This window comes from Solea senegalensis, linkage group LG8 (assembly GCF_019176455.1).
Source record: "Solea senegalensis isolate Sse05_10M linkage group LG8, IFAPA_SoseM_1, whole genome shotgun sequence".
NCBI lineage: Eukaryota > Metazoa > Chordata > Actinopteri > Pleuronectiformes > Soleidae > Solea > Solea senegalensis.
The window spans coordinates 26,404,563-26,421,598 of NC_058028.1; the positions used below are offsets into that span (position 1 = coordinate 26,404,563).

General features: G+C 40.1%; 2 protein-coding genes across 2 annotated transcripts; both read right to left on the minus strand.

The window, feature by feature from the left end:
• Positions 1 to 1,290: 1,290 nt before the first annotated feature.
• LOC122773753 (extracellular calcium-sensing receptor-like) lies at positions 1,291 to 9,766 on the minus strand. The gene is made up of 9 exons (XM_044032656.1): positions 9,312 to 9,766; positions 8,821 to 9,115; positions 8,610 to 8,696; positions 8,179 to 8,448; positions 7,288 to 7,494; positions 6,936 to 7,211; positions 2,727 to 2,954; positions 2,518 to 2,641; positions 1,291 to 2,439 (listed from the first exon to the last, which is right to left on the minus strand). Exons 1-9 carry the CDS (start codon positions 9,542 to 9,544, stop codon positions 1,529 to 1,531), a joined length of 2,631 nt encoding a protein of 876 aa, XP_043888591.1. The 5' UTR covers positions 9,545 to 9,766; the 3' UTR covers positions 1,291 to 1,528.
• A 697-nt stretch (positions 9,767 to 10,463) lies between these two features.
• LOC122773599 (extracellular calcium-sensing receptor-like) lies at positions 10,464 to 15,576 on the minus strand. The gene is made up of 8 exons (XM_044032377.1): positions 15,447 to 15,576; positions 14,958 to 15,252; positions 14,736 to 14,822; positions 14,299 to 14,568; positions 13,423 to 13,629; positions 13,325 to 13,348; positions 11,710 to 11,833; positions 10,464 to 11,631 (listed from the first exon to the last, which is right to left on the minus strand). Exons 1-8 carry the CDS (start codon positions 15,554 to 15,556, stop codon positions 10,721 to 10,723), a joined length of 2,028 nt encoding a protein of 675 aa, XP_043888312.1. The 5' UTR covers positions 15,557 to 15,576; the 3' UTR covers positions 10,464 to 10,720.
• Positions 15,577 to 17,036: the final 1,460 nt, after the last annotated feature.

Here is a 17,036-nt window from a genome sequence, read left to right on the forward strand (position 1 = left end):
TACTCCACTCGCACCTAACTCAAAATTGAACAATTCCAGTCTGGTTGACTGCTCTCACAAAAATCACCAACAACCTCCTCATGGTAGTTGATTACTCACCATTCTCATCCTCCTTGATGTGAGTGCAGCCTTTGACACAATTTCTCACTCCATTCTCCACAATAGAGTTTCTTACATTGGCATCACTTACACCCCCCTGCACTGGTTTCACTCATATCTCACGGGCCACACTCATTTCATTCAGCTCAAATCATTCAGATCCCAGCCCTCCCCCGTCACTAGTAGAGCTGCAAAGCACTGACCCCAGCACAGGGGTCAGTGCTGGGGTCCTTTCTTTTTATCATCTACCCCCTTCCCCTTGGCAATATTTTCCACAAATTTAATATCCATTTCCACTGCTTCATTTATCCAGCAATCCAAATTCCACACTCCCACTCTTCTCCCTTACCGATTGCTTATCTGAAATAAAATCCTGGTTCACCTCTGAATTCCTCATATTAAACAATGACAAAATAGAAAGCCTACAAGTACATCTTAAGATGCTTCTCTCCTTCATTCACCTTAAGTCAATGTAGCCTTGGCCAGGAGGACTGGTAGGAGGTGGTACCCATTGTTCATTGTGTGTTTCGACCCTTATCCACAACACCCTCCCAATGGTGGTTCAGCAGTGGTGGCCAAGTGCATGTTGCGTCAGCTCAAGGGGTAGGTGTAGATACAGAGAAGGTGACAGCTCTAGAAGATTGTCCTGCCCCACATGCTGTAAAAGAAGTCAGGCAAGGAAAAAAAAAGAGAAAGTGTCTGACGGCACCTCCCATACTCCCATACATTTCCTGACCTCAGTCTACCATTCATTGTAATAACTGATGGGAGTTTCTTAACTGCTGTATTCTAAGTTCACTGTCAATATGGATCACAACACCCTGAGGTAACGTGGAGACTGTAAATCAATCAGGAAGAGCTTGGTAGCTCACTACAGCAACAGGTGTAGGGTCTATGTTGCTATGTAAAGAATAGTTTCCTCATTAACAAACAGTAGAACTGCAAACGGAACATTTTTTGTGTGCCATCTTCATTTACTCTTCAACAGTAACACATGTACTGATATTTACACATCTTATCAAATCCCACAAGTGTTCCATTTACTATGACACCCAAAGTATTCAAAAATACCTTGTGGTTGCAGAGCTATTTCATTATGGATGTGCAATTTTCACACAGAGACGTACAAAATAGGCTAAGGCTAAGGCTTAAAAAGATCCCTCACTGCAACAGACAGATGAATGAGAAAAATTACTTTTATTTGGAGATTGATCCAAAAACTTTTATTAGGCTTCAGAACTCAAACCAAGAACAGTATATCTCTCAGTGGTTGTGAAGACAAATATGACATATAATGCATAAATTATTATATTATTATATTAAATTAAACTGATTCATGTTGTGCGTTTAGTCTTTCTCCATACATTTTCTGTACCTATATTATTGTATGATACAAAATAATATGGATTACTTTCATCAGAGGCAGTTTTTATGACTCTGTGCCTCGACCCATGATGGCTTTCTTTGTGTTTCTCTCTGGTCTCAACAGGATTATATAACATTTGGGTCCAAACAGTGCCACCAAGAGGCCGAAACTGGAGGCCAGGATGGCAAATACCTCCACTGCATCTGCATATTTGCCTGGTGAGCTGATGTAAGCAGGGACAAAGGCCACCCACACTGCACAGAAGATCAACATGCTGAAAGTGATGAGTTTGGCCTCATTGAAACTGTCTGGAAGATTCCTTGCTAGAAAAGCTAACAAACAACTGAGGACAGCCAGTAAACCAATATAACCAAGTAAAACTGCAAAACCAACTGTGGACCCAACTGCACACTCATAAACTATCTTGTCACTGTGATACTGGGTGTTTTTATGAGGCACTGGTGAAGCAGATATAAGCCAGGCAGTGCAGATTGCTGCTTGAACAGAAGTCAGAACCAGAACTGTCCCTCTCTGCTGCACAGCACCAAACCACTTCAGACTGGACTCACCTCCTGGTTTGGAGGCCCTGAACACAGCCAGAACCACCATGGTTTTCACCAGGATACATGAGACACAAAGCACAAAGCTGATGCCAAATGCGGCATGTCTTAGTTGACAAGTCCAAAGTTTGGGTCGTCCAATGAAGAGCAACGAGCAGAGGAAACAGAACTTAAGTGACACCAAGAGCTGGAAACTGAGTTCTGAATTGTTGGCACGAACTATAGGTGTGCTGCGATGATGGATGAAGATGCCCAGAACAACAACACAGATACATGTGCCCAACAGTGAGGTGGTTGTCAAGCAGATACCCAGAGGCTCATGGTAGGAGAGGAACTCTGTTTTCTTAGGAACACAGTGGTCACGCTGGGGGCTGGACCAGAAATCCTCTGGACAACTGGTGCACTCCATGGAGTCTGAGAAAAGAGGGAAAGTGATGAGATACATGTTTATACAATATCTCTAAACGGTGGTGTTTAAAACCTTACACTCACCTGTTGTATTGCTGATCTTTCCCTCAGAACAAGGGACACAGTCAAAACAACACTCAGGTTCCCCCTTCTTTCTGGCCATGCGGGTACCTGGAGGACAACTCTCACTGCACACTGACCGAGGAGGCTGTGTGGAGAAATATCAGTATCTGTTAGATTTAGCTATAATGATTAAGGAAAAGAGATGGTAGTCTGAAAAAGTAAGAAATAACCTGTTTGGATTCAAAGTTCCAGAAGATTTTGTCTTCATCCAGTGTGAGTTCTTCACCTTTGAAGGCTGACCTCTTAACCTCACCCACTCTCTGAACTTTAGTTGTTCCATCAGGGAGCCACACCCAGTTCATGATGTCATATACAGGTAAGGCATCACCATTTTCATCAAATGTCACTTGATCACCAAATGTTGTCATGAAGTTGACTTTTTCCAAGTAATACATAAGCTTTGGATATTAAATTAATATTCATAAGAATACAGCATGTAGAAGAAAAAACATCAACAAGTCATTTGTCAACTGTATGCTGTTATTGATATATCATTTTACAGCTGTAATGTAACCTTGAGTGTCATGACAGGTGCCTTTAAATAAAATGTAGTATTATTATTATTGTTGTTGCTATATCTTGTGTTTTATGGTGTGAGATCTGTTGCTCTGAGGCTGGGTTAGGCTGTGCTGGAGCTGAGTGTTTGGCTCAAACAATCCATCAAAAATCAAGAAAATGACTTGACATCTAAGCAGCTAAGTGAAGTTTATGGCTTTACAAAGTCATTGAGACTAAACTTGTGTGATTATTTTGGATGTTTTGGGCACTTTTGATAACACATGTCAAAGGTGTAAAAACCAGCCAAACTTAAAATGGAGGAGATCAAGAAAGCACTGAAAGGTCTGGGAAGAAAATTGATGGAATGACAGACAATAATGGTCTGGTTGAAGATGTGAGGAACCTAAACAACCTACTCGCACTGAAGGACAAGAAAATTGTACAGCTTGAGAAAAGAGTTGACAAGTTGGAGCAATATACACGAAAAGATGATGTGATCATTAGTGGCCTGAAAACAACACATCGCACCTACTCGAACGTCATCCGAGGGGAGAGCAGTGGAGTGGACCTGACTGAGGGAGAACAACAGACGCTGGAGGAACAGGTGATTCAGTTCTTAAACAAAAATTATATCTCCATCCATAAGGAGAGTATCGCTGCCTGCCATACTCTTTCCAAAAGGAATGGGCAAATGGAACAAACCATCATTTTGAGATTTGTAAACAGAAAACAGAAAACTGAACTTTTTAAACAAGGAAGGAAACTAAAGGGCACACAGGTGTATGTGTGTGAAACATTTTACGAAAAGGATTGCTGAGATAGCGAATCATGCGAGGGCACTAAAGAAACAAAAGAAAATTCATTCAACATGGACAAGGGACTGTAAAATCTGGATTTGCACAAATGGCTCACTTGGTGAGGAGGCGAAGGTCCTGCTAATCCGGGACCTCAAAGACTTGGAGAAATATGGAACTGCATAGTCGACAAGAATATTTTTTGGTGGCCCAGACATTTTGCATAAAAATGTTTTGCCCTTGAATAGCCCAGCTTGGTGATGGTGAGCAGGTGTATTAGGTATAGTTGAATAGTATAGTGGAATAGTTTTGCTATGTTTTTCTGTATTTGGTTAAGGCTGATGCTTGACTCATTGCTATCCTCATATTCATTTACTATATCTTTTATGGACAGATATTGGACTTATTTTTTACCACTACACTTGCTGGTTTTTTACACCACCGTAACTTAAATTTTTTGCTGGATTCTCTCCGGATAAATTGTTGCATCATTTATTTCTCTGGATGTGTATGTGCTCAAATTCAGATGAGTGTGACTGTGTGGGACAACACTGAACAATGATTATGCAGGAACAAGATGATATAGACCCAGAAAGTAATTTAGATTATTTAAACAGTAATTGTTGCTATTACAATGAAAATCTATTTAAGGAGAAATTCAACTTTGAGCAAGGTATATCAATCATACACTTCAAAAGTAGGAGTCTATACACACATTATAATAATAGGATCAGAGACTACCTACAGCAGTACACCATGCAATTTAATGCTATTTCTGAAAGCTGGCTTAGCCAAGACAAAGGGACCCATTTTGAATTAGAAGGATATCATATTAATTTTGTGAATAGAGCAAATAAAAAGGGTGGGGGAGTTGCATTGTTTGTGGACAATAGGTTAAAGTATAAGATCTTAGAGAGTATGATGATTATTATTGATGACATCTGTGAATGTATTACTGTTGAAATTGATATGGGTAAAATGAAGAATATCATTGTTAGCTGTCTTTATAGAGCACCCAACTCCAGCCTTGAAAGCTTTAAAGATGCGTTTGAGGCCATGGTTTCAAACACCGAGCAGACGGTTGTTATTTTATGTGTAACATTGATTTCTTAAATCCCAATGAATCACCTGCAATAGAGGAATTTATAGGAATATATAGGAATTTATATAACCAAACCAAGTACCACACACACTCGGTAACAGTGATTGACAATATTCTCACTAATAATATGACCAATAATCAAAAAAGTGGATTATTAATAAACGATATCACTGACCATCTGCCGGTGTTTGTAAACTATGAATGTAAACACAAGAATGTAGACAGCAGCAAAATAAATATGCACAGGAGATTAAGAACAGATGACACCCAGCTCAAGACTGGAGGACTGTTTACGAAAAAGTGGATGTTGATTCAGTTGTATTCCTAAATATGTTTTTGACTTTATACCATAAAAACTGTCCAATTCAGCAACCAAAGAAAATATCTAAACGTTCAAATAACCCCTGGTTTACAAGAGGTCTGTTGAATGCCTGCAAAAAAAATAATAATTTATATAAAGAATTTATTAAGCACAGAACTGAGGAGAAAGAAATTAAATATAAAGCATATAAAAATAAACTAACGGATAAGAAAATGTAAGAAAGATTATTACAGCAAATTGTTGGAAACCAATAAAAACAACATAAAGAGCAAAATGGTGAAATAATTAAAGACCGTAATGAAGTAGTGGCAGACTTCAACAGATTTTTTGTAAATGTCGGGCCCAAGCTAGCTGATGAGATAATCCCTCCACAGGGGGAGGGTGTCTCACATTTTTTTGAAGAAAAAAAACCCAGCTACCATTTTTTTGAGAGATACAGAAGAGAAATAATTGACATTGTGAGTAATTTTAAGAATAAAACATCAAGGGATTGTGATGACATTGATATATCCTAATTAAACAAGTAATCGTAGCTATTGCAGATCCCATAGCACATATCTGTAACCTGTCATTGAAACTGGGCTCCTTTCCCAATAAAATGAAAATAGCCAAAGTCGTTCCTATATTTAAAGCCAACTGGAACTGCCAGGCAGGAGGTCTAGAGGAAGACCAAAGAGAAGGTGTATGGATGTAGTGAAAGAGGACATGAAGTTAGTTGGTGTGAGAGAGGGGGATACAGAGAACAGGATTAAATGGAGGAGGTTGATTCGCTGTGGCGACCCCTGAAGGGAGCAGCCGAAAGGAAAAGAAGAAGAAGAAGTTCCTATATTTAAAGCCAGTGAGCGAAATCTTTACACCAACTACAGGCCAATTTCATTGCTTCCTCAATTTTCTAAAATTTTGGAGAAGATATTTGCCACCAGATTGGACAGTTTTTGTGATAAGTATGAGATCCTAACTGATAGTCAATATGGTTTTAGACCAAATCGATCTACATCTTTGTCTCATTTGCATATAAAGGGACCAGGCACAAAACTGAGCTTCTGAAAGGGGCGGTTTTGGCAGGGTTATTGAACTGCTATGGTGCTTCATCCTTATGGTATTTTGACCAAAGCATGTCACAGACATGTTCACTAGGACACCAGGGAACTAGTTTAACTTGAAGAAATAGGGTATAATATGTCCCCTTTAATTTAGATTGACCATTGCCCACTGTTCCATTGACTCCCAGAGAAGCTGAGCTTCCATGGAAGTGACATTTTCATCACATTTGTCCAATCACTGTCGAGCTCAAACACACTGACCCTTGACCCTTAGGACCCTATATATGTATATATGCTTATGTGGAAGTGGAACACTCTGCAGATGCGCAACGTGGTAAGCACAATGGTTTAGTCATGAGACAATATGAAATGAAATTTTTGACTAAAATAATGGTAACTTACAGTAAGTAATGAGGGTTGTGTGACTACCCCACCTCTCTTATTCTCTGCAGTAGTGGTCAGGCCTGTGACTGCAGCTGAAAAAGTGCTGAATTTTACATTTAAGTTTGTTTCATGTGGTTTAACTGTCTGTTGTCTCTGGGGAGAAAAAAACCTCCACCCTAGGTACTAATGTCATTGATTAGGTGAAAAGAACATTTGAGTGTAAACTGATATCTCACCTGCCATGGCTCCAGTCTTTGTAAATGAGCACAGGTGTTGTTGCTGAAAGGTCCTCTCCCTGGCTCACACTGCAGCAAGTCATCAAGAGCATATGCCAGAGCGTACACAGCCTTATACACATTATACTCCTGCCTGAGGTCTGAAACATCCAAGAACTCAGTCTCCACATTCTCTATAACTTCCTGTCCAGTGCATAATTCTCCTCCAGCTTCCACCCAACCCGCTGGAGGTGGTGCAAATCTACACTGAAATGTGTGTTCCCAAAACTGATTCACCTGAAAAAGATTTTTTTTTTAAAGATAATGACACTATTTTATTTTGCAAGTACCATATCAGACTGAAGATTCTCACCATGCTATTTCCATTGGTGGTGGTGTAGTTTAGTTCAGGACGCACTTTTAACAGGAAGTCACTGAGTCCTGGTATTTCTCCACGACGGATGGCAATGCCCAGTGTTCCACCCAGGTACTGCATGAAGTGAGGAGTTTGGAGTGAAGTGCCTGATGTCCAGGCTTCACTGGCCATCCACAGCAAGCCTGTCACATTTTGCCTCACTACCTGTACATTGGATTATACCAAGTTATTATAAGCAACAATTATGTACCAGTACAAGTATCATCTAGTCCATACAGTTGAAGTCATACACAAGCATGCACATAATAAGAGAAAAGTGGCCGACCTCTGGACCAAAGTTGGTCAGTGTTATCAGGCTTCAAACCCTACTCTAAATGCCTGAATATAGTGAATTACTATTGCTTATTGCTTTAGTCATGCTTGACATCTACAGAGTTGCAGACGCCATATTTTGTCTGCAGCCAAACCACTCTCTCCAGGCAAACCAATATTGAAGGTGGGTAATATTGAAATTGTGACATTTCACCAAGTAAGATGTGGAAAATATTTTAACCAAAATTGGTTTCCAAAGTGATGCTCTGTTCTACATGATGACGACTCTGAGTGCTTAACACCAGCAGATGTCAAACCCTGGGCCAGGACCTGTTCACCAAACCTTCCCACCTTCCTATAAACAATCCAGAGAAAGGAAGCAAAAGCTGCAAATCTGCATTTGTTGGACAAAGAAAGCACAACACTTTCTCCAAGTGTGTAAAACACAAGCAACGTGGTGTACAGGTGTATTTTTTTGTTGTAAAATACACATGGTAGAACAAGTGAGAGGTTAAACATCATAACTTACATCAATTTCACACAAACTAATGTGGTTTTGCAAATATCAACACCTACCTCTTTCATGAGGTTAAACATGATACTCTCATGTGCAAACACAATCACCACTCGAGCTGTAGATTTCTTCACAACCTCCACTACCCTCGTCACTTCAGCAGGGTCATAACCCCAGGGCAAAATCTCAGTGTAAGCCAGACAACCTCCACCAGCTGGACCCAGATCAGCGTGAAACGATCGGGCAGCATTGAAACCATAATCACCTTCACCGATGATCAGACCTGCCCAAGTCCAGCCAAAGTGTTTTAGAATCTGAATCATAGCATTCACCTATGTGGACACAGAGCAGAGGGATAAGTGCACAGGCTGGAATCCTCTTTACTAGAAATCCTGCTTAACAGGTTCATCAAAGACTCATGTTTAATCACTGTCTTTAAGTGTTCTGACACCACACAGTTCTGGAAATAACACATAACATGACTTTTTTTTACCTGAAAAGCATCACTCGGAATCGTCCTAAAGAAAGATGGGAACTTTTGTCGATCACTCAGGCAGGAACATGTGGCAAAATAACTCACCTGCAAAGAAAACCCAAAAAAGACAATGAATTCAAAAATTAAAAAAAGGAAAAATATGCGTTTGCAGTTTTATTTTATCAGATTTGAATTTTATTCACAATAAAAATTCATTTGAAAGACTTACCAGAGGCACTCTGTACAAACCCAGGACTGTGGATATGGCAATAGTACGAGTCGAGGAGGATTCACCCACAATCCCTAGGACTGGAGGAGTTCCTACACAGTTCTCCTCTAATGTAACTTGCTCTTCTTGACCACTGACTAAGGTCAGTGCTGCACGAAATCCAATTCCCAGTTGGACGCAGTTATCATACAGACTGTATCCCAGAGTCACATTAGGCAGCAGGTTGGAGTTTCTGTTGATCTCATCAATAGCAAAGGCCATGGTCTGAGCATGTCTGAATCCCATAACATCAAAACTGACACAAAGATACAAGTAATACAAGTTTTTATCATTTAAATACATCATACAGTAACTGTATTAACACTTTTTATTAACAACGTTAGACATTGCAAATAATAAAGTCAGTATCAACACCAAAAAACAACTTTAAGTTCATACTAATCGGTTTAATTAATGACAATTCTCATGTTCTGTTTCCCTCATAGACTCACCCATAGCAGGTAGGCTGTTGTGGCTCTGAGGTAAAAGGTAGGTCAGGATAAGCTGGATAGAAGTGAAGTCTGAAAATTCCACCTAGAATCACATCTCCAGGTTTGTGCATCCCATTTAAATGAAACTGTCTTTGTAACTGACAAGAGGAGGAAGAATGAGAGGAGGACACAGTAGAGGAGAAGCAGTAGAACAACATTAAGAAGAGGAGACTGGTGTCTAAAAATAAACTCATGACTTTGCTCTGGTTCGTCCCTGTTTAAGTGCAGGCTCATCACATTGTTGTCACATTTTATGTATTTTCAGTGTTGTTTATTTTTTAGCACACCACCCATCAGAGGAAGAAGCTGTAGGGGCAGGGCCTGACTCATATTCCTGACTGAGTTATTCATTTATCAGATTAAACCTTATTTAAATGACACAAATAAAATAAATAAAATCTGATGCTGAGCATTAATAAAAACATGAAGCAAACATCAGGCAAAACAGACAAAACACAATCATACAAACAAAGTGACACTGTGTCATTTGAAACAGTTTAAGACTGTAACGTTGATAATGGTCATTGAGTAAATGCATTTGTTACCTTTTTCTCTTGCAGTTTCTCATTAGTAGAACTTCCTAAAAGTAAGCAAACAACTGCAGAGGACGATAATCAATTTCCTGTTTACATTGGCACACACACATGCCCAGTGCTCTTGAATGATGATGTGATACATTTTTGTGTGTGTTACAATGGACATAGATTACTGTTTGGACTGAGCTGAAATGCTAGTTTGGATTTGAATCATGTTGAACTGAAAATACCATATGTAACACCTTACTCATGTGAACCTAAAAACCTGAACCTGGGTCAAGGGGTGAACAATGTTGATTGTTTAACATAGATGTTCTCTAGACATGAAACCAGCTGACAGAGGCTAAATATGTGGATTCTATCACCCCTCCATCAGAAGAGAAGAAGCTTCTTGGATGAGAATTGAAACCTTTTCAACTTGACTTGCCGACAAGTAAACTCTGAAGATACAATGACCTGCATGACTGAGAACCTTCACAGACAGCATTATGCACACGTTTAAGCTAATACAATGTCTGTTTCAGCTTTAACGTGATGAATATCCCTCACTGTAAAAGACTGGATAAAAAAAAAAAGATGAATGAGAAAAATTACTTTTATTTAGAGAGTGATACAAAAACTTTTATTAGGCCTCAGAACTCAAACCAATAACAGTATTCCCCTATAATAGTGTATCTCTCAGTGGTTGTGAGGACAAATATGACGTGTCTTAATGCATGAATTATTAAATTAAATTGATTCATGTTGTGCATTTAGTCTTTGTCCACATATTTTTCTGTACTTGTATTACTTCAAGCTAAAAATAATATGGATAACATTTATCAGAGGAAGTTTTTATGACTCAGTGCCTCGACCCATGATGGCTTTCTTTGTGTTTCTCTCTGGTCTCAACAGGATTATATAACATTTGGGTCCAAACAGTGCCACTAAGAGTCCAAAACTGGAGGACAGGATGGCAAATACCTCCACCGCATCTGCATATTTACCTGGTGAGCTGATGTAAGCAGGAACAAAAGCCACCCACACTGCACAGAAGATCAACATGCTGAAAGTGATGAGTTTGGCCTCATTGAAACTGTCTGGAAGATTCCTTGCTAGAAAAGCTAACAAACAACTGAGGACAGCCAGTAAACCAATATAACCAAGTAAAACTGCAAAACCAACTGTGGACCCAACTGCACACTCATAAACTATCTTGTCACTGTGATACTGGGTGTTTTTATGAGGCACTGGTGAAGCAGAGACAAGCCAGACAGTGCAGATTGCTGCTTGAACAGAAGTCAGAACCAGAACTGTCCCTCTCTGCTGCACAGCACCAAACCACTTCAGGCTGGACTCACCTCCTGGTTTGGAGGCCCTGAACACAGCAAGAACCACCATGGTTTTCACCAGGATACATGAGACACAAAGCACAAAGCTTATGCCAAATGCTGCATGTCTTAGTTGACAAGTCCAAAGTTTGGGTCGTCCAATGAAGAGCAACGAGCAGAGGAAACAGAACTTAAGTGATACCAAGAGCTGGAAACTGAGTTCTGAATTGTTGGCACGAACTATAGGTGTGCTGCGATGATGGATGAAGATGCCCAGAACAACAACACAGATAAATGTGCCCAACAGTGAGGTGGTTGTCAAGCAGATACCCAGAGGCTCATGGTAGGAGAGGAAGTCTGTTTTCTTAGGAACACAGTGGTCACGCTGGGGGCTGGACCAGAAATCTTCTGGACAACTGGTGCACTCCATGGAGTCTGAGAAAAGAGGTCAAGTGATGAGGAACATGTTTATACAACATCTCTGAACTGTGGTGTTTAAAACTTTACACTCACCAGTTGTATTGCTGATCTTTCCTTCAGAACAAGGGACACAGTCAAAACAACACTCAGGTTCCCCCTTCTTTATGGCCATGCGGGTACCTGGAGGACAACTCTCACTGCACACTGACCGAGGAGGCTGTGTGGCGAAACATCAGTATCTGTTAGATTTAGCTGTAATGATTAAGGAAAAGAGATGGAAGTCTGAAAAGTAAGAAATAACCTGTTTGGATTCAAAGTTCCAGAAGATTTTGTCTTTGTCCAGTGTGAGTTCTTCACCTTTGAAGGCTGACCTCTTAACCTCACCCACTCTCTGAACTTTAGTTCTTCCATCAGGGAGCCACACCCAGTTCATGATGTCATATACAGGTAGGGCATCACCATTTTCATCAAATGTCACTTGATCACCAAATGTTGTCATGAAGTTGACTTTTTCCAAGTAATACATAAGCTTTGGATATTAAATTAATATTCATAAGAATACAGCATGTAGCAGAAAAAACATCAACAAGTAATTTGTCAACTGTATGCTGTTATTGATATATCAATTTACAGCTGTAAGGTAACCTTGAGTGTCATGAAAGCCGCCTTTAAATAAAATGTATTATTATTATTATTATTGCTATAACTTGTGTTTTATGGTGTGAGATCTGTTGCTCTTTTAAAGATGGTAGTTGATGGGAGATTATGTCAGCACTCTTTGCCCATCTAGGAGATTTAATTAAAAACTAAAACATGTTGGCGCCTCTTTCTCTTAAGGCCAAGCCCAGCCGCCATACAGGAACTCATTTATTCTTTCTATTAATGCCCACAAGCTGTGGGCAGCAATAGAAAGGTATGGGTTTTAATTTAGATTGACCATTGCCGACTGCTCCATTGACTCCCAGAGAAGCTGAGCTTCCATGGTAGTGACATTTTCATCACATTTGTCCAATCACTGTCAAGCTCAAACACACTGACCCTTAGGACCCTATATATGTATATATGCTCATGTGGAAGTGGAACACTCTGCAGATGCGTAACATGGTAAGCACAATGGTTTAGTCATGAGACAATATGAAATGAAATTGTGAGTGTTTGTGAGTAATGCTGGCAACATGTTTTTGTAACATTAAATGCCAATGATTTTTATGTTTGTTTGTTTTTTCACTAAAATAATGGTAATTTTGTGGGTTGTGTGGTGGTCACCCCAGCTGACTACCCCACCTCTCTTATTCTCTGTAGTAGTGGTCAGGCCTGTGACTGCAGCTGAAAAACCATGTGCTTAATTTTGTTTCATGTGGTTTAACTTGTCTCTGGGGAGAAGAAACCCTCCACTCAAGGTACTGATGTCATTGATTAGGTGAAAAGAAGATTTGAGTGTAAACTGATATCTCACCTGCCATGGCTCCAGTCTTTGTAAATGAGCACAGGTGTTGTTGCTGAAAGGTCCTCTCCCTGGCTCACACTGCAGCATGTCATCAAGAGCATACGCCAGAGCGTACACAGCTTTATACACATTATACTCTTGCCTGAGGTCTGAAACATCCAAGAACTCATTCTCCACATTCTCTATAACTTCCTGTCCAGTGCATAATTCTCCTCCAGCTTCCACCCAACCTGCTGGAGGTGGTGCAAATCTACACTGAAATGTGTGTTCCCAAAACTGATTCACCTGAAAAAGATTTTTTTTAAAGATAATGACACTATTTTATTTTGCAAATACCATATCAGACTGAAGATTCTCACCATGCTATTTCCATTGGTGGTGGTGTAGTTTAGTTCAGGACGCACTTTTAACAGGAAGTCACTGAGTCCTGGTATTTCTCCTCGACGGATGGCAATGCCCAGTGTTCCACCCAGGTACTGCATGAAGTGAGGAGTTTGGAGTGAAGTGCCTGATGTCCAGGCTTCACTGGCCATCCACAGCAAGCCTGTCACATTTTGCCTCACTACCTGTACATTGGATTATACCAAGTTATTATAAACAACAATTATGTACCAGTACAAGTATCATCTAGTTCATACAGTTGAAGTCATACACAAGCATGCACATAATAAAAGAAAAAGTGGCCGACCTCTGTACCAAAGTTGGTCAGTGTTATCAGGCTTCAAACCCTACTCTACATGCCTGAATATAGTGAATTACTATTGCTTAATGCTTTAGTCATGCTTGACATCTACAGAGTTGCAGACGCCATATTTTGTCTGCAGCCAAACCACTCAATTGAGGCAGACCAACCAAATGGTGGGTAATATTGAAATAGTGAGATTTTACCAAGTAAGATGTGGTAAATATTTTAACCAAAAGTTGGTAAACAGGAACAAAGACCACCCACATTGCACAGAAGATCAATATGCTGAAAGTGATGAGTTTGGCCTCATTGAAACTGTCTGGAAGATTCCTTGCTAGAAAAGCTACCTGTTCACCAAACCTGCAAATCTGCATTTGTTGGACAAAGAAAGCACAACACTTTCTCCAAGTGTGTAAAACACAAGCAACGTGGTGTACAGGTGTATTTTTTTGTTGTAAAATACACATGGTAGAACAAGTGAGAGGTTAAACATCATAACTTACATCAATTTCACATAAACTAATGTGGTTTTGCAAATATCAACACCTACCTCTTTCATGAGGTTAAACATGATACTCTCATGTGCAAACACAATCACCACTCGAGCTGTAGATTTCTTCACAACCTCCACTACCCTCGTCACTTCAGCAGGGTCATAACCCCAGGGCAAACTCTCAGTGTAAGCCAGACAAACTCCACCAGCTGGACCCAGATCAGCGTGAAAGGATCGGGCAGCATTGAAACCATAATCATCCTCACTGATGATCAGACCTGCCCAAGTCCAACCAAAGTGTTTTAGAATGTGAATCATAGCATTCACCTATGTGGACACAGAACAGAGGGAATAGTGCACAGGCTGGAATCATCTTTACTAGAAATCCTGCTGAACAGGTTCATCAAAGACTCATGTTTAATCACTGTCTTTAAGTGTTGTATATCTGACACCACACAGTTCTGCAAATAACACATAACATGACTTGTTTTCACCTGAAAAGAATCACTCGGGATCGTCCTAAAGAAAGATGGGAACTTTTGTCGATCACTCAGGCAGGAACATGTGGCAAAATAACTCACCTGCAAAGAAAACCCAAAAAAGACAATGTATTCAAAAATTAAAAAAAGGAAAAATATGCGTTTGCTGTTTTATTTGATTAGATTTGAATTTTATCCACAATATTTTATAACACAAGATTGATTTGAAAGACTTACCAGAGGCACTCTGTACAAACCCAGGACTGTGGATATGGCAATAGTACGAGTCGAGGAAGAATCTCCCACAATCCCTAGGACTGGAGGAGTTCCTACACAGTTCTTCTCTAATGTAACTTGCTCTTCTTGATCACTGACTAAGGTCAATGCTGCACGAAATCCAATTCCTAGTTGGACGCAGTTATCATACAGACTGTATCCCAGAGTCACATTAGGCAGCAGGTTGGAGTTTTTGTTGATCTCATCAATAGCAAAGGCCATGGTCTGAGCATGTCTGAATCCCATAACATCAAAACTGACACAAAGATACAAGCAATACAAGTGTTTACCATTTAAATACATCATACAATAACTGTATTAACACTTTAAAAAAACTTTAGACATTGCAAATAATAAAGTCAGTATCAACACCATAAAATGACTTTAAGTTTCATACTAATCTGTTAAATTGCTAGCAATTCTCATGTTCTGTTTCCGTGTCAGACTTACCCATAGCAGGTAGGCTGTTGTGGCTCTGAGGTAAAAGACAGATCAGAATAAGCTGGAAAGAAGTGAAGTCTGAAAATTCCACCTAGAATCACATCTCCAGGTTTGTGCATCCCATTTAAATGAAACTGTCCCTGTAACTGACAAGAGGAGGAAGAAAGAGAGGAGGACACAGTAGAGGAGAAGCAGGAGAACAACATTAACAAGCCAAGACTGGTGTCTAAAAATAACCTCATGACTTTGCTCTGGTTCGTCCCTGTTTAAGTGCAGGCTCATCACAATGTGACCATATTTTATGTCTTTGCAGTGTTGTTTATTTTTGCACACCACCCATCAGTGCAGAGGAAGACACTGTAGGGCCAGGCCTGAATCATGTTTCTGACTGAGTTATTAATTTATTTATTGAAACACAGTATGTCGTTTCTGCCAGTAGGGGTCTCTCAATCAAAACAATACCAGGGTATGGACTGGACTAACGATGCTGCTGCTCTTTACGGGAAGGGTCCGTATATAAATCAAATAGAAAAAAAGACAAATGCACATCAGTATGTCTAACAATTCTCGAGTGAATACGTACATTCAGCCGTCTTTCTTTCATCTCACATTCAGTCCAGAGAGAAACAGAAATGGTGTAACGTGACAGTAATATTTAGATACAGGAAACATTCAGCATTTCATGCCTTTAACACACTAATATATATATTTTTTAATATTATTATTATATTATTGTTTTAAAGAGTGTTGAGCAAACATAAAATCTCCTGCTACAGCATTAATTGTGTGCGCTTTAGTCCTGCAGTGACTTCTCTCAACTTTCACACCCACAAAAGAGACACAACTATTAGATCTCAAAGTCCATATTACTACTGCCCAGGGGCATGCACTGGTCAGGCAACGCAACACACACACACACAATGCTGGCCTCTCCCTCCCATTGTCAGACACGATTAACTCTTCATATTGTGATTGGCTGGTTTGGGTGTGATTCCAGCCTGTGCAGTGTTTGTGAGCTGGTGTGGACTGCAGGAAGACAAAGGGCACTTGGGGACAAGAAAAAAGATATCCACTTGCTGTAGGGGCTTCTGTACTCTGTTCTGCTGTGTACCACCTTACATAATTGGGTCCATATGAGCGCCAAATGGCACTGGCTGTGGCGCCCAACAGACAAGCAGCCGAGCAGAGTTTACCAGGGGGAGAGATGTAGGATGGTAACTGTCCTCCCTCACCGTTTTTATCTGTCTCTGTGGACAGAAATGGACAAACTGACTCATCTTGATCCAAGGAGCTTCTGTCTTCACTTGGTCCTCATTCTCTACAATGGTAATTGGTAGGAGTGGGTGTGTGTGCACTCTTCCTGTTTTATCTACCCAGCCCCCTCCCTGTTGAAATGAAATTCATAAAACTTCATTTTCATTCGGGGGGTGGAGTTACGGCCAGAGATGCTGGTGCAGAGGTTTCTATGTCCTTAAAATGGAGTCAGCAATTATCCCAACCCCTTGACACACAGCATTTAGTATGCTGTCCAAATTTTGACAAAAAAAGTCATAGTTTAGTATGTTGTCCAAATTTTGACAAAAAGTCCTAGTTTAGTAT